At 49.5% G+C, this 27,889-nt stretch overlaps 10 protein-coding genes across 10 annotated transcripts; 5 read left to right on the top strand and 5 right to left on the bottom strand.

Moving 5' to 3' along the window:
• Positions 1–380: 380 nt before the first annotated feature.
• Positions 381–2,156, top strand: ARB_01022 (uncharacterized protein; the record flags this gene model as incomplete). Its single annotated transcript, XM_003012725.1, has 6 exons — positions 381–512; positions 651–942; positions 1,000–1,344; positions 1,412–1,642; positions 1,707–1,912; positions 1,980–2,156. The coding sequence occupies 6 exons, from the start codon at positions 381–383 to the stop codon at positions 2,154–2,156; spliced, it is 1,383 nt and encodes a 460-aa protein (XP_003012771.1).
• Positions 2,157–2,955: 799 nt separating this feature from the next.
• On the bottom strand, positions 2,956–6,144 carry ARB_01021 (uncharacterized protein; the record flags this gene model as incomplete). Its single annotated transcript, XM_003012724.1, has 6 exons — positions 2,956–4,508; positions 4,572–5,468; positions 5,538–5,685; positions 5,757–5,874; positions 5,974–6,002; positions 6,097–6,144. The coding sequence occupies 6 exons, from the start codon at positions 6,142–6,144 to the stop codon at positions 2,956–2,958; spliced, it is 2,793 nt and encodes a 930-aa protein (XP_003012770.1).
• Positions 6,145–6,603: 459 nt separating this feature from the next.
• ARB_01020 (uncharacterized protein) lies at positions 6,604–8,461 on the bottom strand (the record flags this gene model as incomplete). The annotated part of the gene is made up of 4 exons (XM_003012723.1): positions 6,604–7,245; positions 7,330–7,715; positions 7,774–7,819; positions 7,877–8,461. 4 exons carry the CDS (start codon positions 8,459–8,461, stop codon positions 6,604–6,606), a joined length of 1,659 nt encoding a protein of 552 aa, XP_003012769.1.
• A 456-nt stretch (positions 8,462–8,917) lies between these two features.
• On the top strand, positions 8,918–10,076 carry ARB_01019 (uncharacterized protein; the record flags this gene model as incomplete). Its single annotated transcript, XM_003012722.1, has 3 exons — positions 8,918–9,055; positions 9,159–9,914; positions 9,981–10,076. The coding sequence occupies 3 exons, from the start codon at positions 8,918–8,920 to the stop codon at positions 10,074–10,076; spliced, it is 990 nt and encodes a 329-aa protein (XP_003012768.1).
• Positions 10,077–10,527: 451 nt separating this feature from the next.
• Positions 10,528–13,671, top strand: ARB_01018 (uncharacterized protein; the record flags this gene model as incomplete). Its single annotated transcript, XM_003012721.1, has 1 exon — positions 10,528–13,671. One exon carries the CDS (start codon positions 10,528–10,530, stop codon positions 13,669–13,671), a length of 3,144 nt encoding a protein of 1,047 aa, XP_003012767.1.
• A 666-nt stretch (positions 13,672–14,337) lies between these two features.
• Positions 14,338–15,125, bottom strand: ARB_01017 (CFEM domain protein, putative; the record flags this gene model as incomplete). The annotated part of the gene is made up of 3 exons (XM_003012720.1): positions 14,338–14,693; positions 14,836–14,965; positions 15,045–15,125. The coding sequence occupies 3 exons, from the start codon at positions 15,123–15,125 to the stop codon at positions 14,338–14,340; spliced, it is 567 nt and encodes a 188-aa protein (XP_003012766.1).
• A 1,002-nt stretch (positions 15,126–16,127) lies between these two features.
• ARB_01016 (MFS multidrug transporter, putative) lies at positions 16,128–18,250 on the top strand (the record flags this gene model as incomplete). Its single annotated transcript, XM_003012719.1, has 6 exons — positions 16,128–16,173; positions 16,286–16,425; positions 16,474–16,881; positions 16,957–17,421; positions 17,514–17,931; positions 17,997–18,250. 6 exons carry the CDS (start codon positions 16,128–16,130, stop codon positions 18,248–18,250), a joined length of 1,731 nt encoding a protein of 576 aa, XP_003012765.1.
• A 327-nt stretch (positions 18,251–18,577) lies between these two features.
• ARB_01015 (uncharacterized protein) lies at positions 18,578–20,125 on the bottom strand (the record flags this gene model as incomplete). Its single annotated transcript, XM_003012718.1, has 3 exons — positions 18,578–19,668; positions 19,711–19,918; positions 19,976–20,125. The coding sequence occupies 3 exons, from the start codon at positions 20,123–20,125 to the stop codon at positions 18,578–18,580; spliced, it is 1,449 nt and encodes a 482-aa protein (XP_003012764.1).
• A 1,439-nt stretch (positions 20,126–21,564) lies between these two features.
• ARB_01014 (glucokinase regulator family protein, putative) lies at positions 21,565–23,667 on the top strand (the record flags this gene model as incomplete). The annotated part of the gene is made up of 4 exons (XM_003012717.1): positions 21,565–22,161; positions 22,223–22,629; positions 22,688–23,610; positions 23,663–23,667. 4 exons carry the CDS (start codon positions 21,565–21,567, stop codon positions 23,665–23,667), a joined length of 1,932 nt encoding a protein of 643 aa, XP_003012763.1.
• Positions 23,668–23,754: 87 nt separating this feature from the next.
• Positions 23,755–25,434, bottom strand: ARB_01013 (uncharacterized protein; the record flags this gene model as incomplete). The annotated part of the gene is made up of 3 exons (XM_003012716.1): positions 23,755–24,753; positions 24,821–24,972; positions 25,155–25,434. 3 exons carry the CDS (start codon positions 25,432–25,434, stop codon positions 23,755–23,757), a joined length of 1,431 nt encoding a protein of 476 aa, XP_003012762.1.
• Positions 25,435–27,889: the final 2,455 nt, after the last annotated feature.

The following is a 27,889-nucleotide window of genomic DNA, read 5'->3' as shown; positions in this document are numbered from 1 at the left end:
ATGGTCGACGTTGTACTCCATAAACCAAGTCAATGTTGATCCTTCTTCACGCAAAGCCGAAATTCCCTGTCAACGCCATGATCCTTTGACGCACATAAGATCTAAGCGACCTCTCACGGGATGAAGACGTGAGGAGAAATCCGAAGTGCGGATCCTCTCCCGTTTGATTCAAGTTTCTAACGACGGGTACGGGATTCACTCCATCTGAACTACTTATTACATTAATAGATATATTACTCCGTACTCAATCTCCATTTCCTCTGCGCCACCCTCTCATCTATCCTCATTATAGCCGGTCACCTGGAAATCGACTGGTATAGTTTGTCTCCTTTTCAAACACCGCCATTGCTATCAAAGCTTGCTGCGGCTCTTACTTCAGAATGGGTGTCATAAGCTTCCTTCGAAGCCGCCATATACGAGCGAGAAACGATCAGGTCACCAATGCTGCCCAACTAACATTACGGCAGAGTCTGTGGCCGCTCACTATTGTGACCATCCTGTTCTTCCTATGGGTTGGTTCTACCTTGATCATTTTCTACCCTGGAGCGGGAATCAAACTCAGTGCTTTTAGGGTTTTGCGTACGGCCTGCTGGACACTCTCAATAAGCACTTCCAGAACACGCTAGGAATCACTCGAACCCGTTCATCAGGACTACAAGCTGCATACTTTGGGTATTTCTTTCCCTTTCCTAGATAGAGCTTCCTGTGTTGATCTTATATATAGGGCGTATCCCCTTGCTTCCCTTGGCTATGCTAACTGGATGCTCCGGAACTGGGGTTACAAATCTGTGTTTATCCTGGGTTTATCTCTCTATGGGATTGGGGCCCTCTGTATGTGGCCAGCTGGGTTACATCAATCATTTGGCGGATTCTGCGGCGCAACATTTGTCATTGGCTCCGGGCTGGGATCCCTCGAAACTGCTGCAAACCCATATCTTTCGGGTACGTAGCATTTATCATGCATGCCAAACATATCCTTGCTAATTTAATGCGCGGTAGTTTGCGGTCCACCAAAATATGCCGAAATCCGAATCAACTTTGCTCAGGCTTTCAACGCCATTGGCACAGTTGTGGGACCTGTACTTGGTTCGTATGTGTTTTTCACTACAACAGCTGATAATGTCAATGCGCTGCAAAGAGTCCAATGGGTTTATCTTGCTATTGCAATATTTGTCTTTTGTCTTGCAGCCGTTTTCTATATATCCGATATCCCGGAAGTGACAGATGCAGATATGGAATATCAGGTTGCTTTGACCCACGTTGAAGATAACAATGACTCTTTCTGGAAGAAATACCAGTTGTTCCATGCCGCATTCGCCCAATTTCTATACGTGGGATCGCAAGGTACGTATTATTACTCCAGTACTATATATTCAATGTTGCCAGTAGCATGTCTAATTAAAATATCTAGTGGCAATTGCTTCATATTTCATCAACTATAGCGTGGAAACACGGGAGAATACTTCAAGTGCCTTGGGAGCGAAATTTCTTGCTGGTGCTCAGGGGGCCTTTACTGTTGGCCGATTTTCAGGGGCCTTGCTGATGAAGTTTGTCCGGGCTAGGTGGATTTTCCTTGTATATCTCGCTGGAGTTTTTATTTTCCTAGCTGCATCCACTACACAGAGGGGTAATACAGGTGTTGGTATGTACCTGTTCCCAAGGATATAGACTGTTGAGAAGATGTTTGGTGGCTAACTCTCCGATAGCTATGCTTTTCATGGTTCTATTTTTCGAATCAGTTTGCTTCCCAACCATAGTCGCGCTTGGAATCCGGGGCCTAGGAAAACATTACAAGCGTGGATCCGGGTTCATTGTTGCTGGTGTTTCAGGCGGAGCTGCCGTTCCTCCACTGTTAGGCTATGTTGCTGACTTGCACGACTCTACTGGCTTCGCGATGATTGTACCAACGATTGTAAGGATCTTTGTTTTGATTAGTTCGAGCATTCACCTCATTAGATACTAACGTGGTTCATATTTAGCTTATGGCGGTAGCATGGACATATGCTATTTGTGTCAACTTTGTACCCTCGTATCGCGACCCGGCTGATAAAATTGGAGATAGTGACATTGGTATCACGGACGCTAGGGAGGATGAAGAACATAAGGGGGCAGCCGAGGTTGCTGTTGACACCGCCGGAGTAAAGGAAAGTAGATAAGATCTATACTCATGAATGGTTGAAATTTGTATACTTGTTCAGGCTAATTAGACTAGGAGAAATAAATCCAACTAGCTTCAATGATTTAAGGAATCCTAGTGTTGAAATCGAACTGTAGTCCATACGGAGTGTAATGAAAATATACCTTAAATGTCTAGAGTTTGATTTCCATGAAGACTAACTACGTATTTGTCCAAATATTATGAAAAGGCCTAGAAAAGAGTCGTAATGGATGTATATACGAGCAGTACTAACTATCAAATGTAACTAGGCCTTCCAAATATATGCATCAGACAGACCTGATTATAAAAGAACAATAACTCTATGATCAGGAGACAATAGCTCACGAGTGAAAAAAGGGAACAAGTAAAGAGTTAGCAGTTGAAATACATACCAAAGCGAATAATAAAGATGTAAGGCGTAAAAGTATGCTGAGAAGAAAATGAAAGAGAGTCGACGAGGCAGGAGGTGCATTTTGAATTGTACTCGAAGGACAGAACCTGACGAGACTCCAATTTATCAAAATGGAAAAATGGTATCAATGGGTCATGTAATAATGTAAGCGAGAGTCTGGACAGGAAGAGAGGAATATGGGTACATAGGATATAGAGTAGACCTGGCAGGGAAAAGAATAAACAGGGGCAAAAGAAGACTTTATATATATCCTGACAAATGAGATGGAAGTAGATGATGTAACGCAGGGGATATCACAATGGAGTAAATTCGTGTCATTTATACTGATGGAAAAGAAAGGAAAGGAGAGGAGGGAAGAGAGCGAGGGAGAGAGAGAGGAAAAGGTCTAGCTGCTTGTGGCGGTCGAGGTTTTCTTGAGAGTAGGAGAGGTTTCTGCTATATTGTCCAGGGAATCACTTGCATTTAAACTGCCGGGAGAACCATTTTTGGCTTCTCGAAGTGATGATGAACGTGGCGGGCGTAAAGGGGATCGGTCATGCTCTGTTGATGGTATTTTTGAAAAAGAAGGAAGTTCGGTGATTTCGGCGGCGGGAAGAAGTTGACGAGAATCAGGGGATCCATCACGCTCGGAGCCAGAGCGAAGATTGGCTGGGTCCATTGTTGCAGCGGCAGCTATTGCATTTGCGTATTTAGCATCAAGGGGGACAGAAGATGAGGATTCAGGAAAACCTGGGCCCCGTTCGTCGGTTGGACTGAAGCAGTCTACTTCTTCCGTGGTGTCATCCGGTAATACTTCGTCCTCCTCTTCTTCTATAATTTGGCTCTTTCGTGCTCCAGCCATCATTATCTCGCCTGAGGCTACGCTGCTAGCCCTGCTGCGCATAAGACTGGGGGTGCCGGGTCCAGCGCCGGAAAGCATATGTGTCGAGCTAAGCGTGGGACCCTTGAAGGTGGCTCGCTTCCTCCGGGCAAAGATGGGCCCAGACGAAGGCGAAGGTATAAGTGCAGGAGCAGCTTCATTGAAGGCACTTGTTAGACTGTTGTTTGGGCCTCCTCTTACGAGTCGAATGTTGCTTGGAAAGACGGACATGGAGGTTGGTGTAGCGGGGAGGATCTTAATGGAAGAATGAGGAGAGCGTCCGAGGGCTTTGGCAGAGGGCCCGGTTGGGGTCGAAACAGTGTCGATGCTGTTAGAGGATATAGAGGACGTTTTTGAATGGGAGTGAGCGTGGTGAACGGTGCGAATGGAGGAGACAGACGAAGAAGTAGACTTGCGTCCTCTTAAACCAGCAGAGGAGCGGCGGTATGAGTTTCGAGGAGTTAGTGGAGACGGAGAGAGGGAGTTGCGGTTATGTGAGCTCGAGGTATTCAAGGGTCGCTGGGCGTGAGATGACGTCCGCCTGGCGCCGGGGTAAGAAGCATTGCTGAGTGCCAGACTGCTAGCATTAGAAGATCGTTTAGCCGTGGGAGTTTGCTGGTTCTGAGGGAAATTAGGACTTGTGGGTGTGACGGCTGCGTCCTTGTTGGGTGTATCTCCCTTCTTTGGGGGGCTCGAGTGATTGGAGAGGAATTTTCTGGTAGAGCTGGAGAAGGCCTTCGGATGTGGTGATTTAGCGCGTTTGGTAGACTCTATTATCCAGTGTTTGAGCTGCGCTAGCTGGCTGATGATAGGGTATTGGCGACGCCGTGCCCCTTGCCGTCGTAAGATCCCCTGAGGACGCGTTAGATCCGGCTGAGACGCACTTAGGTGATAATTGCTTCCTTTGGAGATCCGCCGTTCTTTAGGAGGAGGCACAGGACGGCCTCTGGAAGTAGATCTAGGGGGTCGCGGGAAGTCCTTCTCTACCGGAGGGGGCGGTGGTAGCGGAGGAGTGAGCAGACCGTCTGAAGATGGCGCAGTTTCAGGCAGCTTTGGCAGATCTGGGACGTTCAATTGCTCTGTAAAAAGAAGTTAGTATAAATGATCTGAACAATGGCATTAGATAGTGTAGGCATCCTTACGACTTGTCAAGCTTCGTCTTTCTCGTCTGCCTCGCGACCTGGGATCTTCAGGATGCCCTTCTTCATCTACCTCGACAAGAGCAGCAGATATCCGTTCCAGCCGGCTGCTTGCAGCGCTCAGTCGCCGTAGATTCTTAGCTTCGGCTTCCTTTTCCCGTCTCTTTCTTTCTCTGCGTCTCTCCTTGCGCTCCTCCTTTTCGATCAACAGCGTCCACCAGCCTGCCAGAGCGTCGCATCGCTGTGCTAGCACATTCTGCATGACCTGTTCCGTATTTACGCCTGCGCTCCGCATACGCTCCAGCGTTGCCTTTTCCAGCGGAGTTGAGAAGGGAGGAGGTCGAGTGAGCTTTAGATTGGCCTGCTGCTGGGGAGCAAATTCAGCCAGGAACGGATGGGCCAGGACATCACTGAGAGTCGGACGGAGAAGCGGACGTTTCGAGAGCAGCAAATTGATCAGAGATTTGGCGTCGTCCGGGAACCGGTCGGTATATTTGGGCTCCTCAGTGAGAATCCTGGATTTGGTGACCTGGTCATCGTCATCGTCCCATGGCAATTCTCCAGCTATGAGGGCGTAGAGAATGATCCCCAGACTCCAGACGTCGACTTTTTCGCCAGCGTATTTCTCGCCCTTGAGCATCTCGGGGGCACTGTAGCATATCGTCCCGCAGAAAGTTTGGAGATAGCTTGCCTTGCCGTCGTATTCTCTGGTGAAGCCAAAATCGCATAGTTTCACATTCTCATGTTTATCCAGGAGGATGTTCTCCAGCTTGAGATCTCGATGAACGCAGGACTTGCTGTGGACGTATGCAACAGCTCCGACTAGCTGTGTGAATATCTTCTGGGTCTTTTCAATTGGCATGGGCCCGTTCTGAAGGAGGTGGTTGTACAACTCGTCACCTACGGCCTATTAGCATGTTCCGGCTTTTGCTGTAGGGAATTATTTTTCAAGACAATGCAAATGCGCACCAGGACAGTATTCCAGCACCAGCCACACGAGCTTCTCTGTCACTATCACCTCGTACAGCCTGGCAATGTGAGGGTGGTGAAATTGGCGGTGGTGGTGTATTTCGCGGGCGAGGTTTGGGTCCTCTCGAGACGAGGACTTGAGCACAACCTATCAATCCACCTTTAGCCACTTGTTTCGGCGTAATAGACACCATGTATCTCCCCGTATTTCTCTCATACCTTTGATCCATTTGTGAGCTTGTGTGTAGCCAGGTAGACCTTGCCAAAGGAGCCCTTTCCAATCAGCTTTCCGAGAGCGTAGTTCCCGACATTCCGCAGCTCTTTGGAAGAGAACTCGCTAGAGGACAACGCCCATCAGTATCTGTCTGTCTCCGTGCCTGCATCCCTGCTCCGGACTGTTGTAGGGGGTGTATCTGGTGTTCGAGGCGGGACTTACTTCAGGAGCTCATGGTACGAGTTGACAAGCTGTGACGACAAGACAAGAATCAGCCAACTCCGTCTTTATCAATTGATCTAGACCCAAGGGACAAGAAGAAAGGACCATCCGCTAGAAACTCACCTTTTCCTTTTGAAGCTGCGACTCGGCCTTGGACTTTGGAGGTGGCATGTGTAGACTGAGCTGTCCGCCGCGCGGGCGAGGTCGAGGCAGGACGCGGTTTGGCTGCTGGTAGATGAAATTCGCCGGCCGAGTCTATCGATCAAGCTGCATCCCATTCGATGGAGAAGAAGAGAATAATAGTTATTGAATAGAAAAAGCGCAGCAGCTGCAGTTGTCCCTTTTTTTTTTTATTTCCTTTAATCCTGGCGAAGGCGAAAAAAAGAGTCGATTATGACGATGTGCTGCCCCTTGTTCGCTCCCCTAACTAACGCCATCCAAAAAGCAACGAGCCGTGCAAAGAAATAATAAAATAGAAAGACGGGGGAAGAAGACGAAGGAGAAGGAGAATACCGGCCGGGAGCAGTTATAGAGCAGTAGAAACGGTCGTGACGAGACGGAGGCGAGAGGCAGATCGAGATCGAGGAGATGGAAATGCGAAACAGGCTAGTTAACCAAGCTGGCTGGCTCTTAGGGGGTTTGTTTGAGGGTCGCGCGTTGCTTTTTTGCTTTATTTTTATTTAGTCGAGTTGAGTTTAGCCTACGAGACGGTCTAGGGGGGGGGAACGGACGGGCGATGATGATGATGATGATGATTGATGATGATGATTGACGATTGAGATCTGACGTCTGATATTGATATTGATGTTGATGTTGACTGATAGTCGTGGAGATGGCTATGGAGTCGCATGACGGCGTGAGATCTGCTGTGCTACGCGGGTGTACTTGGAGACTGACGGCAGCATCATGTCTTCTTCTTCCACGGGAGCGAGTCCAGGTGTCTGCGAACACGTCGACTGGCACACAGCATAGGGTCGACGGCGTCAAGGCCTTCTCCTCCTCCTCCTCCTCCTCCTTCTTCTGCCCCCTCGCCAAAGAGTCCCAGAGACGCAAGGCCAAGGTATGAATGGAGCAGATCTTCCGGCGGTCTTGATTAGTCCACGAACCCGCACAGGGACATGCATCGAGCAAGGGATGGGCGGGAGACGAGGCTTCGGGCTTACCTGGCGGTTCTCCAGCGGTCTTGCCAAACCCCCCGATCATATGCTGTGTCTTCTCGAGCAGGTAGCGGCGGTTGGCCTGCGAGTCGACCAGGCCCAGCTGGTCAAGCATCTACCGCCCATCGTTGGTACGTGTTAGTTGACACTCTGGACTGGCGGCAGCAGAGATGGAGACCAATTAGGGAGGGAGACTCACGGCGAGCGAGCCAGTGACCCAGAAGCAGTAGCAGGTGTCAGCTATCTTGTTGGGTCTGCCGTTGAATCCGGCGCAGAGGCTCGTTGATGGTGACACTGCTTTCAGGCTTGGTAGCGAGGCTATGGCATTGTCAAGGGAGAGGCCAGTCTTGCTCTGATCTTGTGTCTCCGTCACAGGCTTGTCGTTGCCCGCCGTCTCACCTTCACCGTCCTCTTCCTCCTCGGTTTCTTCCTGTTCGATGAACGTAGTCTGTCTGTAGACCAGCCATGATATCAGACGCTCATACTCCGCAGAGCCAGGAACTGTCACCGAAGATGTAAACTTCTTCTCAGGCCGTAGACACCCAAGAAAGGATAGTGTACCAAGCGCACAGTATGTCAAACCAGCTATCAAATCATATAAGTAGAGTGAGATCCAGAGGGGGGCTATCAAGGCCACACATACCATTGGACTCATTAAACGGAGACTCTGCGAATCCACCCTCATACGTCTAGAACAGCGTCAGAAGAGTTACGCCTAGATATAAGACGCATAAGAAACACCTTACCTGGCAGGCCTGAACATAGTCAATCAGCCTTTCAGCGTCAATATCACTCCCTATATCAGCCTCGTCCTCGCCGCGCAAGATATATCTGATGCCCGCCGCACAGCAGCAGAACCTCAGATCTCGAGCTCCGTCAATGCTTCCCCCAGGCCCTAGAGTCTGTCCAAACGAGCCGTCTTCGCGTTGCATGCTCTTCAGCCAGGCGAGACATTCCCTCCGCCGGACCCGCACCAGGTCGTCCTCCAGAATCAGCAGCGTCACCAACGCAAAGAACGTCGCGGGCACATTCGCGGGGTCCCAGCATTCGTTCTCCCGCGTCCTCTTCTCGTCTCCGAAGTTGGCGCCCGTGAAGCCGCGGAACCCTCCTGTCGGCACCTGGCAGTAGTACAGCCAGTTGACGTAGCCGGCCCTCTCTGACGCTGATATCGCCGGCTTCTCGCCGCCCAACGCACCCAGCAGGTCCAGCCCGGCCAGCGTAAAATACGCCAGCGTCATCCGGTTGGAGTCATTGGAGGTATAGGGATGCGGGAGCAGCGTCTTGAGACAGCGCAGGAAGTACTTCGTCTGGCGGTCCTTTCGCAGCGCCATGGCGGATGGTAGCAGTTCCTGTCTTGCTTCTAGAGGCTCATGCCGGGGGTATATTTCGCATCCACGTAGTTAAATAAGGGCAGTTCCAGTCTTAATGGCGGCGTTAAGCAGATATCAAAGTGGCCCTGCTGGTGGGATGTTCGTGATAAGAAGAATCCCTGCAGCTTTTTTTTTTTCCAGCTAACTAAACAAAAAGTGACATCCTCACCTTCATCTCGCCAACTAGTTACCGCGACCCAGACATTCCACCGCCGCGACTACGATCAGATGTAAGGCTCAGCCAGCACCGAGACCACCGAGCGAGAGACCGTACTGCTCTCTTCCTGTCCTCCTCCGCCTGGGATCCTGCAGGAGGAGAGGCTGCCGTTCAGCGAGGGTGCTGAGGTCGTCCGCCAGCTAACTACCGGGGGCGCTCTCATCAGCCGGCGCCAGCAGTCCCAGAGAAGAGACGACACGATGGGCCGGATATCGTCCAAGACCTATATCAGGCTGCATGCCCTGTTCCAGGTGGTACTGGCCGTCTACCTGACCTTCGCTCGCGAGTCCGTTGGCGGGCCGGAGTTGGTGTACAAAGTCCGGGACAAGCTCAGGATTGTAAGTCAGCCCAACATGCAATGCAAACATGCAGCATAAAGGGTTATAAGGGCTATCTGGGGTTGGAATTGACGACCATGGAATGCTGACGGTGCGTTTCTAGGACATTCTCCAGCCGTTCAATCTCCCGCGGTCACCGTTTGCATACTGCGGCATCCTGCTGCTCTCGTTTGCTCTCTTCGACCTGACGCTGGCCATCAAGCTGCCGACGCTGAACCACGTACTGGCCGTGGCCGAGTTCATCCATCGTCAACAGCTTCGGCAGCAGCAGGAGCGGCAGCAGAGAGAGTCTCTTCTCCAGTCTCGGGCGTCGTCCTCCTCGTCCTCGTCTACTGCTCGGCCTCCGCCGATAATATCAAGATCAAGACTGCCATATACCCGACCACCGGCTTCTCGAAGCTCTTCCACTTCATCCACGGCCTCCACTGACTCGGACTCGTCCACCTCTACCGAGCTCAATGAAGCTGCGTTGAAGATTACCGCCGAGTTCTCCTCCCTCTACCGCCAGCTGTGCATTCTCCTGATCACGCTTCGGTCATGGATATTTATGATCGTGTCGTTGCAGATTTATCTCTCCTCTGACACGGAATGGGGTGCTTCATCTACAGCTTTGCCGTCAACCGCCACGGTAGGTGGAATGCCGGCCACAAGCACTCTAGCTGCAAGTACCATGGCAACTCCTTTCCAATCTGCGGCCGGAAAGACTATCCTATGGCTGGACCAGAACATGCATTTTACCCGAGACGGACCCAGCACTGCAGCTGTTGTGTCCGGATCTGCGTTGGGATATGATGTGAATGATCTCAAGAGGAAGATTGTGCTTGGCTACGGCGTGCTAGAGCTGATGTTCTCATGCTGGGTGAGTGTTTCTCGACGATATACTGCCACTCCTGCCTCGAACTGAACTGGATCTAATGCATGATAGATACTGTTTGCACTCCGTCATGAGAAGAAGCAAGCTGAAAACCAACTTCGTGCTGTCGGCATAGGCGTAGGTGCTGATATCATTGCTGATATGTGATGACATGATACTGCCGATACACTCCCTGCCCATGATTTCTCATAAAATGATATCCCTGGCCATCTTGTCTCCTTTTTTTATTTTCTACCATATCCTTTTCCTGTGTTTGCTGCGTTTCATAGCGATGGGTTCTGTCTTGCGGTTTACCTTATGATTGTTTAGCACATATACATACACTAATAGACGAGGACATAAACCAGGGATCAAAATTGCTACATAGACACTACTAGTTTGACAGGGAGTTGCTTCTTGGTCTTTTCCTATCCTGAATGCGAGGTGACCAATAGGTTGCATGCTGCGTGAGACTCGTAACATGCTCAGCCCAGCCTCGTTCTCAACTGGCATCTCCTGTCCTGTATTTAACTAACACATAGACATATGGCTCTTTCCATCACCAGCAGCCGGATCCTCCTGATACTCCCTGGCATTTATATGTCGAACTCTACTGCTAATGTCTCTTAGTTCCTTCAAAGGCTCCATCCTCTCGGCAACTAACGAAAATACTGCATGCCTGGCGAATCTCAAATTTGACTTCTCCCTTGTCAAAGTCGAAGCGCCTCTAGAATTTCAGCCGTTAGGATCCGCCCTGACATTTAGGAGACGAGATGAAGCCGAGTATGGCCCGCAACACCAGACAGCTCGACGGCTGGCGGCATTGTTCGAACCCCTAATTCCGTCTACTCCAAAGCTCATCTCCGCGTACGGTACAAGAGTCTCCGAAATCATTGAGTCCCCTGGTGTCAACCCCACCGGCTCTCGAGCTCATGGCCCCTTCAAGGAATATGTAGGGGCCGACGGGACAGCAGTATGGGCGGCTGCGACATCTGGTGTCGCTGCACTGGGCATATATCTACTCTCCTGCCTGCTAGCGCGGGCATGGGATTCTGGAAAAGCGATAGCTATCTGGGTCGAGCTGATCGAGGAGAGGAAGAGGGAAATCCAGAGTGCGTTTGAGAGAAATGTCCCTATCTCCACAGCCAGCGCCATGAGCTCTCTCCAGCCAATTGCCAGACATGATATTGCGCTGTGGGATGCAAGCTCGCGCTCCTGGCTACGCAGTGCTGATCAAGCAAAGCAGCGTGATCATGACCAGCTGCTACTCATATCGAAAAATGTAAGGATGCCTTTTGTCGGAGGCTCATCCACGTATGAACAGGTGGTTTCGACCTGGAAACGGGCAATGCTGGCTGTCGAGGACCTGCTATGCGGTCGTCCTCAGTCGATACTGGATGCTGGGGTAGTATTGGCCATGTCGTCCTGGCATCTATACCCAGACATGATTGTTCTAAGGAATGAAACGGTTAATGTGAAGTTCAAAGACCCCTTATTCCCCAGCACTGGTGTCTGCACAATTGGTCTCGAAGGGTCAGATGATGAGGGAGCAGAAGGCGTGCGGTGGTCGCTAGCCCTGTCCCATCTACAGTACTACGGGAGTGCTGTCAAAGTTACAGGTCCGAGAGATAATTCTCGAGTAACTATATCCCAGCTATGCATTGTCGCTTTCGGAGGCCTTCTTGGCCACTGGGGCGTTGGCTCAAAAGATATCGAAGACACTATTCAACTATTCTGTTGCATTGGAGACATTCTGAATTCCTCCGCCTCCGAAGAACAGCCAGAGCTACATACCCAAAAGCCAGAACGGTGGATTAATCCCATTATCCACGCTTGCAGGAAACTTAGCTCATCTAAGGGAGAAGAGAAGGAAGAAAATACCAGACTTCTCAGATACGGTCAGCGGAGAGCAACGAAGTTCCTTCGACGGGATGAAGATAAAATTCCCCCGTACTTTGGTCTTTGCAACCAGCTTCTCCTCTCGGCACTTTCTGGCGACGACTGCGACCTTACATATTTGAGAGGACTCGCGCAGTCAATGGGCTATGCGAGCAGCGACTGTCTGATTGTCCAGGCACACTGGATTGGACGGGGCTGGAAAAGCGGAAAACCGCACTATTTTGAATATGCTACGGCAACGCCTCTCTGGATAAAGGCCACTGGCAAGAGAGGCTCAAAAGGGGAAGAGATATACCATGAGATGCATGCCAAATGGTACTCCATATGCTCTGATAGCAGTGGGAGCACTGAAAGGGTAGAGAAGGAGATCAACAGCCGCGTCAAGCGCATCAACCTAGACCCTACAACCAATGAACGCTGCTTTTTCACTAAACATGGGCAGACTACATCTGACAGTGAACTCCTTTCGGTGAAGTGGCATAATCCTCCGCCGCTCTTCCGCTGTCAGAAAGGTCAAGAAGCTGACCGGGGACCAGCAGCGATATCAGACATGGCCTGTTTGGTAGCTGATGAGCCTGCAAGTACATGCAACTGCTTCGAGCTGGAGCTCCCAAATACATTCGTTTCAACAGCCGGGAAAGCTTACTCTGGCTTCATCAATGTATATGGAAGCCGGCGCTTTGCCTTGTTCGTTAGAGACACACCTAACTCCCGGAGCCAGCATGATAAGTTTGTCAAATGTGGCGCTATATCCCCCAAACAGGCCGTCCAGCAGCTTTGCAGACACCCGATACAACTGACGAAGATGAACGAGTATCTAAACATGACCCATCCGAAAAAGCCCGTGACTGGTACAGATTTGTTTATTCTGAGCAATTCTAGGATTGTCTCCTCTCACACCTCTGCTGCTCTGCATTCCTTGTACCTCGCAACGCTTATATACAGCAAATTGGAAGGGTTGACCGTACTATTGCGCATTACATCTCAACCTCTATGCGATGCTAGCTGGGTCTTAGATGCTTCCAGCTCCGCAATGAGATCCAAGGCCCGGAAAACCCATCCACAGGCCCCCAGCAGACAAGAGGCCTTTGCCTGTATTGCCCACTTTGATTCGGGACAGGCGAATATCCGACCAAGCGACTTAGACAGTACATTGGCAATTTGTAACCAGAACTCGATATTTGTAGCAGCTGCGGTACTATCTGACCCCCTGGAAAAGGTCGAGGACTACGAGATAAGACGGCTGGTGGGCAATATTGGAAAGAGAGGCATATCAATGCTAGTTGCTCCTCACAACCCGCAGATCCGTGAGCCCAAGGATGATTACTGTATTGTCAACCATGCGCCCTACGATGGGAAACGGGAGAACAACTTCAACGACACTTCGCTACATCTCTCGTTTACTGAGTGGACTCTACCGCTAGCTACGGCAGACAGTCAGACCATCGACCAGGATGTCTTCCTGGTTGAGTCTGTCATATCGGTGCGAGACCGAGGAGAATGGGTGGCCGATCTTGATATACTCGGCATCAACAAGAGCGAGATGCTGTTCGGGAATGAAATTGATTTGCCCAGCCTAGTAGATGATGAAGACGACGAGGATGCCATGCTTATGTATGAGTATACGTCTATTGATAGCTGGGAGGAGCTACTTGACCCCCCGTTGGGAGTGGGCATATTCCGAGCGCAGGGGAACTGGGTGGCTCGTCTTGCCGCCGTCAGCATATTGATGCAGAGGAAGAAAGGCATTGATATGGCCATCTTCGACAAGAACCTTAGTCTACGATCATTTGAAGCTCGGCTTCAGTCCGATGTTGAAGCTCGAGGTGCGAAGCCTCCGGAAAGCTTCATCTGTATAGACTGAGGCAATCTGTGATAGAGACTAGATGTAGATGTCATGTCTACGAGAGGACAGCTACGCTTTGTGGGGAATCTGCACACGAGCTGCATGAACAGCTGTACATGTCTTATTATTGACAACGGTAACGGATACCCGAGATCAAGATGCGGGGATGCTGGCGCTATACTTCCATATGACCGGGTCCGCTGCATGATGACGGTGGGATGACGACGGCGAGGAGAGACGTATCAGGGATGGGTATATTTATAAGGTTAAGATATTTCGTAATAACAAACTAGGATCAGTTTCTTCTCGTCACTCGTCGAGTAAAAAAGAAGAAGAAAAAGCAAAGCAAATGAAGGAGGAAGAGCAAATTACATAAGGCTATATTGCAGGATATAATATATTGCATTAAAAGCGGTGGACAAAGGAGAGATGGAGCGAACAAGGAGACGGGCTCGCACAGAGACACAGACACAGGCACAGGCACTGCTTGAACGAGGAACATGTTCATCTTCTCGAGTTCTCCATTCTGCATCTGTAATTACCTTATACTATTATTTCCCTTGAATAAAGGATATATATGACTGGCTGGTATTCTGCGCTGCACGCGCGAACTGGCATATTCGATAAGGAGGTGAGGTGTAAGGAGGGGGGTTGGTGGTTAATTATTTCGGAAGATCCGAAGGACTACGCCACGGCGATGACAAGAGCAGCAATGGCAGCAAGGAGACCACCGTTGGCATTGACGGAAGCGGCAGCGTTTCCGGTCTGAGTGGGAGCACCAGTCGAGGTAGCGGGAGAGCCAGATCCAGAAGAGTGGGCGGTGGAAGATCCAGATGGGCGGCGGCTGGTAGGAGTGGGAGAATTGGTGCCGGTGATGGCGGTGCCGGTGACAGAGCCAGTCTCAGAAGAACTGCCTCCGGACGAGGTTGGAGTGCTCGAAGCAGAGCCAGACGAAGAAGAGCCACCAGTAGGGCAGACGGCAGAGTCAGGGACGTTGACGCCTACACCGCCGCAGATTCCTTTGGCGAACTGGATAGTCTCTGAGTACCCCGGCAGTACAGTTAGCAGAGTTCCCCCGGTAATCCTATATGCGCAGCAGCATATAGCTTCGCTAGCTTCGGCAACTAACTAGCTAGCTAGCCGCAGCATGCAACGAGACGAATGGAAGAATAAAAGACGTACTCTTCTGCTCCTCCGCAGTGCAAGTTGTAGCCACGCAGCAGGTGATGGCATCGAGGAAGCTATTGCTGGTGCAGACACACTTGACATCGGCGCCGCAGCTCGAGGGGAAGCCCTTGCTGGCGCAGTCTTGCTGTGAGGGAGCGTTAGCTGACGGTGATACTGTGCATGCCTGGGTTCATGCCGGTTCATGCTGGCGGAGGGAGACGTACGGCGCACTTGGGGAGCTCGCTGACGCCCTGAGCAGCGGCGACAGACACGAGAGCAGCGAGGGCGACGACAGAGAGCTTCATGGCGGCGGCAGCAGACGTCCTTCCGGGCAGCGTATTAGCGTATTAGCGTATTAGCGTAGGGCGTAGGGCCGTTGGGATGCTGGATGCTGGATGCTGGATGCTGGCGGTGCTGGAGGAGGTGAGGTTGCGGACGAGACGAAAGCGGCCGACGACGTTGGTTTTATTTATATAGAGTTGGCGGACGACGCAGCTAAACGAGACGACAGGCGAAAAAGAACAACCGCCCACCAGGCACAGGCGAAGGAAAAAAGCACACGAACTTCCCCCTGATCCATGGCCTTAGCAGCTTGACCACGGGGCGAGGAGAGCCCGTTCAGGGGCCCGGAGGATTAATTGCCCAGCTATTCTACGGGTGTCATCTAGATTGCGCTGCTACGGGCGGTCTAACACAGGTACGGAGTCCATCGTCTTCTGGAGAGAGAGAGAGCTGGCTGTGTCTCACGCATCTATAGCTACAGGCAGAGGAGCCGTCCCGTCGTCTCGAAAGTTGCGAAGGTCAGGCCGCGAGCAGCCCAGCTGGGATTGAAATACGAATTATTCAGGCTTGGGTGACCGGCGGGCGGGCGAAGGACTATCACTCTTGTCCCTCCACCCCGTCCCGTCAGCGAGCAGCAAACCTGCACGGCAGCGGGTAACAAACAATCGTCGTCGCATCACCTGCAAGAGAGGAAACGAGAGGGTCGGATGGATGTAACAGTTAGGATCTCCTGGGCCTGATCTGGGGCAATCCTTGCATCGCGCATATTTTAGTCCCCATTCGGTGGCGTGGCCGGGTCGGCTTTGACTTTTCTAGCTGGTCGCAGTTTGTGGCCTGTCTGGTGAACCAACCAGGCCGGGGGAGTGAGGATACTTAGGAGGACCCTTTGATCTCTATCCACTCTCGGCGGCGGGCTCTCTCTTCTTTTTAAAGATCGGGTGAGAGACGCAGACATATACAAGACCGGGGCAGCTGCTTCTCCCGTTCAACCAGGCCAGGCCGTCTCTGTCTCCTTCTCTGCCACCATGGCGTTGGGCATCCTCGAAGACTCGAAGCTCGACAATGTTCCTGGTTAGTTTCCCTCACATGAAACCGAGAGCACGCAAGGGGGAAAAAAAAATCGATTTAAAGAGTGTCCCCGGGGGGGCAGTGCGGGATATAGAGTGATATTGACTTGATATAGGGACAACATACGTGCTTGACGACGATGGAAGCTCCGTCGAGACGCCTGTTCCCGAAGAATCGCACCTGAAATACGACAAATCGGGCGCTGTCCCTATAATTCTCGTTCCGCAGCCGAGTGACGACCCTAACGATCCCCTGGTGAGAAAACACCATATTCTCACGAGAACAAGCCGAACGAGAGAATAGAATACTGACAAGCTGCAGAATTGGCCGCTATGGAAACGAGACCTCATTCTGGTCATTCTCTCCGTCACCTCGGTGATATGCGCTACCACTTCCTCCATCATGGCCGCAAACACGGTTACAATCGCACTCAATTACACCATTGATTTCACCCAGGCTGCTCTCTTGACCGGGTACCATCTCTGCGGAGTCGGGGTCGCCGGTATCATAATAGTGCCAACCGCTAGAGTATGGGGGAAGCGACATCTTTTCTTGCTCGGAAATCTCATCATCGTCATCTCCTGCATCTGGGCCGGCCTCAGCAAGCGCAACCATACCAGCCTGATCTGGGCAAGAATATGGCAGGGAGTCGGTCTCGCTCCGTTCGAAGCTCTCGTCAATGCCGTCGTTGGCGACCTCTTCTTCGTCCATGTACGTTCATTCAATTTCAGACTCCCCCTTTCTTCGTTTTTATTCTATCTTTCTAACGCGCGAAAAAATAACTAGGAGCGCGGGAAACGCATGGCCCTCTCCAACGTTGCGCTTTTCGGAGGCGCATTCCTTACCCCCGTCATAGCTGGGAAAATGACCCATACCTTGGGCTGGGAATGGACCTTCTACTTCATTGCGATCTTCTCTGGCGTCTGTCTGCCGTTCGTCTACTTCTTTGTTCCCGAAACTGCGTATAGGCGTGCTCAACACCTCAATACCGACTTTTCAGGGGACGTCGATCGGCGCACCGCCAGAGCAGCCGCTCAAGGAACTATTGAGAAAGAAGCAGATGCCGACTCCGCTGCTGGGCCCAGCTCAGCTGCAGTGGCTGCCAACGGTGATACCGTACAACCAGATGTACCACGGAAGGCTACATTCGTCGAATCACTGGCTCTCTTCAACGGCCGCAAGACAGATGAGAGCTTTTGGAAGCTTCTCTTACGGCCATTCCCTCTCTTCTTGCACCCCAGTATTGCATGGGTAGGCTTGCTTTCTTTCTTTATCCCCGCACCTCATTCTCATTATTCAATACCTATTATTCCTTTTGATCAATTCGCGCGCTTGCTAACCAGCTTCCGCAGGCGTGCCTCATTCAAGGCGTTATCATTGGCTGGACAGTCTTCATTGGCGTAGTCCTGGCCGCAATCTTCCTCGGACCACCACTCTGGTTCACAGAAGAACAGACTGGATATCTCTACACAGGAGCCTTCATAGGGTCCGTCGTCGGCCTTTTCCTATCAGGCCTCTTCTCAGACTGGTCTGCCAACCTACTTATCCGCGCCAACAAGGGCAAATATGAGCCCGAATTCCGTATCTGGCTTGTCCTACCCCAGCTGGTATTCAGTGGCATTGGCCTGTTCGGCTTCGGGTTTGCTTCTGGAAACGTGTCCAAGTACGGATGGGTGATACCAGATGTCTTCTTCATGTTCGTTCTTATCGGCATGGTTATGGGAGCTGTAGCCAGCGCCCTTTACATTGTTGATGCTCATCGTAAGTTCTCTCTCATTGGCCATATTTTTCATATCCTTGAAGTGCCGGTTAATAACATCCGACAGGTGAAATTGCCATTGAGTCATTCACATGTTTGCTTGTGTTCAAGAACATGTTCAGTTTCTTGCTCACTTACTTTGCATACAACTGGGTGGTTCTAGGCGGAGCCAAGAAGGTTTTCCTTATCATTGGCGGCATCGAAGTAGCTGTCTGTTTGCTCAGTGTACCAATGTGTAAGAAACCCCAGCTTTCGCCCCCTTTTTTTACTGTATCCCATTTCCTAACTAGGTTAATTCATAGACATCTTCGGCAAACGTAACCGCTCGTTTTTCCATCGTCACGACATTCTCAAGATGCTTAATTTGTGGTAGGTTAATGCTATTATGGGCATATGTTTATTAAGATACCTCATGTTACTGCTGTTTTGTTTTGCCCCCATTCTGCTTTCAAGTTGTGCTTGTCCGTTTCGGGATCTGCATGGAATGTCTTGTTATTGATTAGACTCGTACCACTTGCTATCAGTTGCCACTTAGCTGCGAAGTTATTATAGGATGGACACTTACTAGACTTTTTAATTCATTTAATATATGCATTACTATATACAGTATTAATCAATACCTAGCTTTGATCATGATTCATATCATATCTACTTATCATCGCTTTCGTCAACCTTCTTCCCTTCAGCCATTGTACCCTCCTCATCAACGCTGGTCAATGTAACCATCCAAACGGAAGGGATAGCCAGCACCAATGCCCCGATACAAAGCCCCCAATCCATCGCAAACTGTGTCAACGGCGCCGCACCAAGGGCATTGACTCTCCAAGCCATTGCTCCTCCGGCAGCCTGGAATGTTTTATACGCACCTACCAACACAGCTGCCACGGCCGCAGAGTTCGACATAGTGCCAATCAACCAGTAGCAGTACCCCTGCCATAAAGCATCGTATGCTCCGTAGAAGAAGTACAACCAGATAGGGCCAGTAGCGATCTTGGCGTCACGGGCGTAATCAATGTCCTGCTTCATGCCGTTTGCAAGTCGCTCATCCTCCCAGCGCTGGAAGGCAAGTCCACCGCCCCAGATTACCATACCCGTCACCATAAGTGTAGCCCAGCCGAGCCATGCACGTTGCCGACGATTGAAGTAGGCAAAGTCCAGAAGGTAGCCCATGAATAGGCCACCAAACATCTGTGCCATCCAATATATAGCCGAGTTAAGCGATCGGGAGCGAATGTTGAACGTTGTACCATTGACATTGTTCTGCTGGTACGAGTAGAACACGTTTGCGCAGAAGAAGAGCGGAAGAACGCATAGTACCCGGATCTGTAGAAGTGATTGAAGGATAGTATATAGCCTTTTTCCAATTGATTGGTGAACGACGCTGGTCTCGGCCTCGTGTAGTTGCAGCAACTTGATGCGCGATGGGGGACAGATGAAGACGCCAATAACCCATCCGAATATCATGATCACCATAGTTGCGATATATGTACTATTCGACACCGAGCCTTCTTTGGAATTGAAATTCAGCCCAAAGCTGGCCAGGGAACCGATCATGCCGCCCAGATTGAAAATAATCCAAAAGACAGCGATGGCTCGTCCCTTTTGCGACTCGGGTACATAGGTGGTCATTATTGCGCCCTGGGTAACCCATAGAAACGAGGCACCAACACCAAGAATCCCTCCAGCAGCAATCACGAATGCGCCGTTGTGTCGTACTGGTGTGCTCTTAGTTATATGATCTATATCATTTTACGGGAAGGGAAATGTAATGTAGGACTTACTGTTGAAGTTCAACAAGCTCGCACTGTATAGGGCATATGTCCACCCACCCACTAGCCAGCAGGCTCGTGGGCCAACAACCGAGAATATCGGTCCAACGAAGAACAGGGCAGTAGCTGCTGTGGCAGAAAGCAGTGCAACATTTGCATTGGCAGCAACGGTTGCGTCTACCTGGCCAGACCCTCCAAGTCCGGTGAGAGCATTGTACATCTATATCGAGTGCTTTAGCGGTTGCACATATTGCGAATGGAAAGGGGCATAGCTTACACCAGGGCAGCAAAAACAGATGAAACTGATCAATAACACTTGGAACCATGCATGGCTATAGATGTCCATCCATTTAGATGACTTGGGACTTTCGGAACCACCGCTTTCCATCTGTCCTGCCTGAGATTTTGCAGGCACGGAGTTTGCCATGTTCCCCTATCTTCTGCCACTCTCTTCGTCCCACCTTGAGATCACTAAGAAGTTATTAGCCAGATCGAGGATATTCCTTATGAAAAAGCCCTTGGTAATAGAAATGGCGACCAGAACACGCTCTTAAATAAGGGTGCACCATGTCAAAGGATCCAAGCTTTCTCTTAAAATAGCCCCTGGCTCAAGGCATGGGGAAAGTCTCATGGTCGCTTCCAGGTGCAGCAGAAGGTTGTATTCAACTGCAACATCCCGGACGTTAGATCCGGGGTAAGTAAGACACTTTATTGCTGTGTCTTACTCTGGATTTGACGCAACGAATTCTCAGTCGTTGGAGATATCAGCAAGGCTGGGGCTTGTACAACCTCCTGATCCTTTGCCTTATTTTTTTTATAATACAAATCTAGCCATCCTCAGCTTTCTAGCCAGTCTCTATGCATTTTCACAGCGAACACCGGCAGTCTCACCTGTGAACTGCCAGTGGACCAGCGTCGCATCTCGGCTCTCCAGATCCTTCTCGGTCGAACAGAGTCCGATGTGGGAGTTACTGTATGTTCCTCGTATTCTCGACCAGTGAGCCCGTTTCTTCTCTGCGGGAGGCAAAAGACAAAATCAGGACTCCCAGGTGCAGCTCAACACCACACTGTCATCAATAGTCCTTGAGGTGAAAAGTCGGTGGTATCGAAATATTCAATCAGCTTTGAATCTCTGCAGGCAAAGAATAAAATAGGACGTTGAGAGTTGCCTCTTTGGGCGAGATCACGTGTAACTCTAACTGGCTCTAATATATCGACCAATCTACTTTGTAAAATTTGATTCACCTCTCCAACCCGATAAGCAAGAAGAGATAGAGAGATGAAGATAAAGTATGAATATTTCAAAGTGCAAAAAGCTGCATTACCAGTCCAAAGAATCTATTCTCGGCTAGCTATTTATTAGTTACCGGGTGGGCAGCCAAGTTAGCTGGCTTCGAGAACCACTGATGAGACAATTGCTAGATAAATGCAACTGCAACGATGAACTTCTCCAAACCTCAAAGCTCGGGTCGTCCATGGTCTCCAGGCTCGGGAAACATGGAGTGGGTCATTTTGGCTCGAGATGTGACTTCGGGTTTGGAGCCCCCTCCCGGCCTAGTGATATATTAGCTACGTCTCCTAGGATAAATGCCCTTCATCTTTTTCAAAACGAGACCCTGAAGGTGAATATCGACAGTGTATATCGGCAGCAAGCGAATTAGCTGCCAGGACTGTATTAACGAGTTCAGCGTGACGTTATGGGTTCCTTTATTGACCTGTCCACCCTGCAGACAGAAGGATTAAACCCTCGGACGACAAATATAGACCGTGTTTCAACAGTCCAACTCTGTTATCTGATAAATAGTGAAGATGCTACGGTTCCTAGCGTGGTTAGCTCTCATATACCAACAATAGCTGCTGCAATTGATGCATTGGCACTTCGGGTATCTCAAGGTGGACGGGTTGTATATGTTGGAGCAGGCACAAGTGGAAGGTGAGATGGCTATCGAGTCAAACCCATATCCGTTCGGATCATCCAGCACAACTAATTCTAGATTCAATCGAGATAGACTTGGGGTGGTTGATGCATCGGAAATACCCCCGACGTTCTCTGCTCCGTTTGGGCAATTTGTTGCCCTTATGGCTGGTGGAGACGCGGCAATGCGAAAGGCCCAAGAAGGCGCAGAAGACGACCATAATGGTGGTAAACGAGATCTGCAAAACTTGGATCTTAAACCAGAGCTTGACTCGTTGATCGGAATTGCTGCTTCAGGCCGCACCCCTTATGTGCTATCTTGCCTAGAGTATGCGAAGAGTCTTGGGTGCGTTACTATTGGCATTGCATGTTCAGATCCCTCAACAATGAGTGCTTCCGGGCTAGTGGACTATATGATAACTCCGGTCACTGGGCCTGAAGTCATAACTGGGAGCACTAGAATGAAAGCTGGCACAGCTACCAAACTAGTGCTAAATATGCTGAGTACTGGAATCATGATTAAGATTGGAAAAACATATGGCAACATGGTATGCGCATATTGTTTTCATTTCAATTTTTGCCTTACTGGGATCTAATTTTTTTTCATAGATGGTTGATGTTAAGACTTCAAATTTGAAGCTTCAACAGAGGTCAAGAAATATCATCCGAAAGCTCAGTGGCTCAGCATGCCCATCCACAGATCAAGAAATAGATGCTTTGCTTCACAAGTGTGATGGTAGCGTTAAGCTTAGCCTTGCAACCCTTGCCCTAAATTCGACTCCCGAATATGCAAAAACGAAGCTGGACGCCTCAAGTGGTAAACTTTCTGCGATATTGCCCATCGATTCGATATCTGCAGTGGATAAACATGGTTCCAATGCTGTTGAAATCAGCCAGTCTACCACTTCATCCCAAAGATACATTCTATATGTAGATGGGGGAGGTACAAAATGTCGCGCAATCGTTGTCAATTCGCTATCGCGGAAGGGCGAGGGTGAGGGAGGACCTTCTAACGTGTATGCTCGAGATTTCCAATATGTGTCAGAATAACTATTGACTAATGACTCTTTTCAGATCCGAACTTCCCCTAGATTTTGCAGTCTTAGCGATCAAGCTTGCCGCAGAAAGAGCTCTTGACAATCTGTCTTCCCTTTTGCAACTGAAGTATCAAATTTTGAACCTGCAGAATGTCGAATTCGAAGCAATTTGGATTGGAGTTGCTGGATATGATCGGCCTCAAATGAAATCAGCGCTTGACTCGAAGTTGTCATCCATATTCCGATTGGCCAAGAATGGAGTTCTAAAAGTATCTAATGACATTCAAGTACTGGCATCGGCACCTTCACTTCACCATGACACAGTGGTCCATCGTCCTGCAACCAACATCGTCCTCATTGCCGGGACTGGAAGCGTTGCAGTGAAGTATCACCATGACGGATCGACCGGGGAACTGGTCCCGAGTGGGAGATCTGGCGGATGGGGCCATTTACTTGGTGACGATGGGTCTGGCTTTGACCTAGGTCGATCTGCCATACGATCTACGCTCTTTGCTCTTGATATCCTGCGTCATTCCTCAAATGGGGAGCCTTCCTTGGAAAACATCGAAGAGATGCTAAGCCCATTTTGTCGAAAGATTCTCGATCATTTTGGTATCTTGCAAGACACCAATAATAACTACGATCTGCTCAGTGCTATATTGACAAATACTTGTCCCGAAAATCGCTACCCCAAAAACAAGATCGCTAGTGTGGCGAGGCTAGTATTGGACGTCTTTAAGCCTCCCCAACAGGATCAGCAATCAGATGATGATGCCAAAGCTGGCAGTGAAGCCCACGATATCATCAGCCAGGGAATCCGAGGCCTAATTCGCATGCTGAAACCTCTCCTACCACAGGCAGCTGGTTCTGGAAATTGCAATCTGATATTAGGCGGTGGACTGCTTGCAGGAAAAAATGATGCATACCGTTCTGAATTGACATCGGAGCTAGAAAAAGATGGTATTATCCCTCAAATTATCTCCTCAACCACAGTTGTCAACGACCCCTGCAGTCTAGGGGCGACGATGCTGGAATCAACATATCTGAAGAGACATGTAGGATAGACCACCATGTGAATACCCAGCGCCCCATATAACTATACATTTACCCCAAGAAACTTTTCCATCCTTTCTTCTGCTTTTCCTCCGCCTTTAGTCGAGCTTTCTCCTCCGCAACTCCTTCTGCATGGCGAGTCATGTATTTAACTATCATGTCGCTATCCCTTTTCTCCAGCTCTTCTTTATTCATTAGCCCTTTACCCCCATCAGGCGAGGTATCAGCATCTAATTTCCCATCATATGGTGTAGCACCATCATCTCCAGCCCCTATAACCTGGATGAGGGAGTTACACTTTTGCATCAGCCAGTCATTGTTATCCATACCATCTCTCCAGTGAGAGGGAAGAGAGTTATACCCAAGCCAGGACCCAAGAAGTGCACCAGCAGCACATGCATTGGTATCTGCGTCCCCTGCCTCATATGTAAGCTCTGTGATAATGTTCTCGAAAATAGCTGAATTGGTGAGAGGGGGAGGTGATCCAGTTCCTGGAGTACTGCCATGGGGTGATTTTTGCATGCCCATTCGAAGACTCAATATTGCTGTTCCCAGGCACTTATACACGTACCCGATTTTGTATGAAGCGTCAAGGAGTAGATCAGAAAAGGTCTTTGCGTAGGCATGCTGGTCAAACTCTTCTCTGTCAAGGAACTCCCGAGCGTCAGGCTCGTATATGTCACTGTCAGTCTCCTTTTGTGCGTCATCCTTGGGCAGCCGAACATCCCGGACCCATGAGTCGACCCACGTATAGGCGTCCTCTAGAAGAGTATCCAAGCCCTTTTCGTCCAATATTTCTCCTCTTAATATCCCACGAATCAGCCCGGTGGAAATGCAACATGCCAGAATGCATCGCGGATCCGCATGAGTAATCAGAGAAAAATCGGTAGCAATCTGGAAGGTTTTTTCCAAGCTAAAGGCAAGGCATATGATACCAAGAGGATGTGTTCTCATTAAAGACCCGTTCGGTGCCACATTTCTACCACCTTTGACCCAGTACTGATGTGCCTTCTGGCTTGGGTTGGTGAGGTATTCCTTATCGAGGACAATCTGCAGAAGAGGATTAGAGCTTGTCAAATCGATACTTCAGAGCATGTAAGTTTCTTTCAATACATACCGAACCCACTGTCTTTCCGATACCACAAGGAGGGCGATCTAGAGCCCTTAGTCCTTGGTCAATCCAAATTTTCAGACGTTTTGCTAGGTCAGCGGGAGAGAGCATCTGTCCGTTGTGGTGTAGATATGAGAGTAGTATTAAGAGAGCATGGTCTGTATCATCCGTCCATGCTTTCTAAATATACGAAGAACAAAAGAGCGGTTATTAAGATGTCTAGCTTGTCAAAAAGACATCTCCAAGATTAAAACTTACCAGTTCGAATTTGTCTATATCCCATTCGCCATTAGTGTCATAGTTTGCAATTGATTAGAGTAAGGAAGAATGCAGAGCTCACTCCTATGGCCATCATTTCGGAATTTAGTAGCTGGATCTACTAGCTGGAATCTACCTTGAGGGTACGCATCTTCGGCAATCTTCTTAGACAGGAACTCTAGGTACTTTGGTAAGCTCCTCTGTACACGGCGCGTGGGGAAAAATAACCAACCTGTATATAAACCAATACAGTCACCCAGGGCAGACCCAAAAATGACTCCACGAATCTTGTCTTGCAGAGTTGCTTTCACAAATGGATGGGTAGATACAAAATCTAACCCAGTACCATTCTTGAGAGACATTGGTTCACGTTCGGACGTGGTGCACAGTGAGGGGTATATCGGTGCACACGAAACCTGGCAATCAAATGCTTTTAAGGGTTTCAGATAATGTTTCTTCACCGTAACGATCACAATGATTGATCTAAGTATATATAGGCCGTAAAACCTGTTGCCTGGCAGCTGGCTCGTCAACTCAGCCTCCGGCGCCAAGCGACTCCGCCCTGCTGGTTAAGGTTGGCGGGAGGCCCACGCGCTCTCCGGGGTGCCAAAGAAGAGACGACGTCTCAAGCCGCTCGCTAGCTAGTTATCCATATTTCCACTCGATTTGTTATGCCTTAGAATTGACGTGTACCCTCGCTTGAAAGTAGCCAACAGAGGCGAAAACCAGTTAATCTATACCTAATTATAAGTAACTTCCCCAGTCTCTCGACTATTCAATGACCGTGTGAATTTCTATTCAGTGGTCTCGAAGTAAATCAGCATGAAGGAAGTTACTCGAAAAGTTCGCTATGAACTGTTCCAGTTCTACCTCCAAGAATGCTGCCCACCTACTGAGGATGAACTGGCCAAATTACCTGGGCTTGGATCTTGCGAAATACCGTCTATTCTCCGTAAGCTTGAGGAGGAGCATCGCATAGTCCTATACAAGCACGAATCGTGTGCGCCAACTCCTATGGCAATGGCACATCCGTTTCCACACCTGTGAGTTTGCAGGGCTAAAATATCTAATGTCGCCTTAAACCACCAAATTGAGCCATAACTGACTACTTGTACCTGTAGTCCAATCCCATTTATAGTGGTTAGTCTATGCTAAGTCATGAGTTAAAAGCCGAGTTTGACAATCTTCTTAGTCGGAAGGTGAGCGAAGCTGGTGGGCCAATTGCATATGGTGCGCCCCCGGCCTAGCTGCTATGCTGGCTCCAGACAAAGCCATTATTTCGGTCGGCTCAAGTTCCATGGCCCAAGAGGTACAGGTCGTTGTTTAGGGAGATGAACTCAAAGTTATTTACCTTCATCGGGAGCTCAGTACAAGCGATTGCTGTGCTCACTTCTCTGTCCCACCTTCAACGTGGTGGAGAGATGTTCGATTTGTATGTGGCACCATCCAGCTATTCAAATCAAAGCAGGGTGCGCAGAAATGGCCCCAAAAACGTGGCTTTCACACGGGAGAAATCCTAAGCTTGGAGACTGCATGGTCTCTCTCTAAGGTAACTAGTTGCAAGCTACGGGCTCCGGAAATATAAATATTGAAACTAACGTCAGCAACTTAGGCGTGGTACCACAACAAACATCAATATGACTATGACAGAAAGTCGCCAGCAGATGTTACTGAGTTGTATCGCAGTCTCGGAATGACTGTGACTTCTGGAAGTCTTGACATGGCGCAAAGTGCTCGTAAAGAGTTGCCTTCAAATGTAAGAAAAGTGACTGTTCCACCCCTGGAATAGCTAGCTCTCCAATCCGTATACTGCCTTTTCACAGTCAGGCGCATGTAAACAGCATATTCCTTCCCTTGACTTCATAAGTAGTTAGCACCGAGGACCAAGCCGTTGTTGAGGTATCACAAAATGAACTGCTGTAACTGCCATAGAATTTTCAGTTTCAAATAATACCTCATGCGTTTCATCTCACTAGTTATACATAAGCGTTGCTGTTAAAAACCGCGCAGCACTCGCCAGCTTATACAGGAAGCAGCTCTTAACACCACAATCAGCGGTCAAGCCAACGATCTGAGTATGTCCAAAGTAAAGCCATATTTTTAGCTCTTAGTGTGCATGCATAAATCAAAAAAAGGTGTGACACCAACGTACTTCTAGTATCCCAATGTCAATAAGTCGCAATCGATCTCTGTCTGATTCTCTGTCTGTATTGAAGCTCAAGGTTTTGTGGTAAAAATAGAGTTGATTACATAATATGCTTATATTTAACATCACCTGACCATAACTTTGTTTTTTTAATCGATCCCAAAAAAACCCAAAAGTCAAAGCATGGAAGATCAACTCCTAGCGTTGAAGGTCACTTGCGGCCAGCACATCTTGCACGACGACGAGTGGAGCTGTGACCAAGGACGAGAATGCCACGGGCTAAATATGACCGAAGATTGAACAAGCGCAGCTGAACTGTCGGGTTGAGGCCTCAAAATGGTGTCAGCAGCGCGGAATATATACGATTCCCAAGGGCAAGCGAGCCAAGGAAAGCGGGTGAAAGCGCAGCGGAATACGAGAGAGCTTGACGTGCTTCCAATAGCACGTCCTTTCCATATGCAGGCGGAGCCTCTAGCTCGTATCAAACAAAGCCGCCTCCTTTTTTTTTTAAGCCCCATGGATACGACACGGTTTCTCAACACAGTAATTTGGGTATTCTGCGCCTAAGCTTCTTCAAGGCGTAGTGTGTGCTTATGGCGGCCTGCTATGGGACAGGATGCTTCTTGAATGGCTGCTGATCAGCTGAATGCGGTATGGCCCCTAGGGGTTGA

The sequence above is a fragment of the Trichophyton benhamiae genome, assembly GCF_000151125.1.
Source record: "Trichophyton benhamiae CBS 112371 chromosome Unknown contig02295.1, whole genome shotgun sequence".
Taxonomy (NCBI): domain Eukaryota; kingdom Fungi; phylum Ascomycota; class Eurotiomycetes; order Onygenales; family Arthrodermataceae; genus Trichophyton; species Trichophyton benhamiae.
Note: the sequence above shows the minus strand (reverse complement) of the source record. Positions and strands in the feature narration are given on the sequence as shown.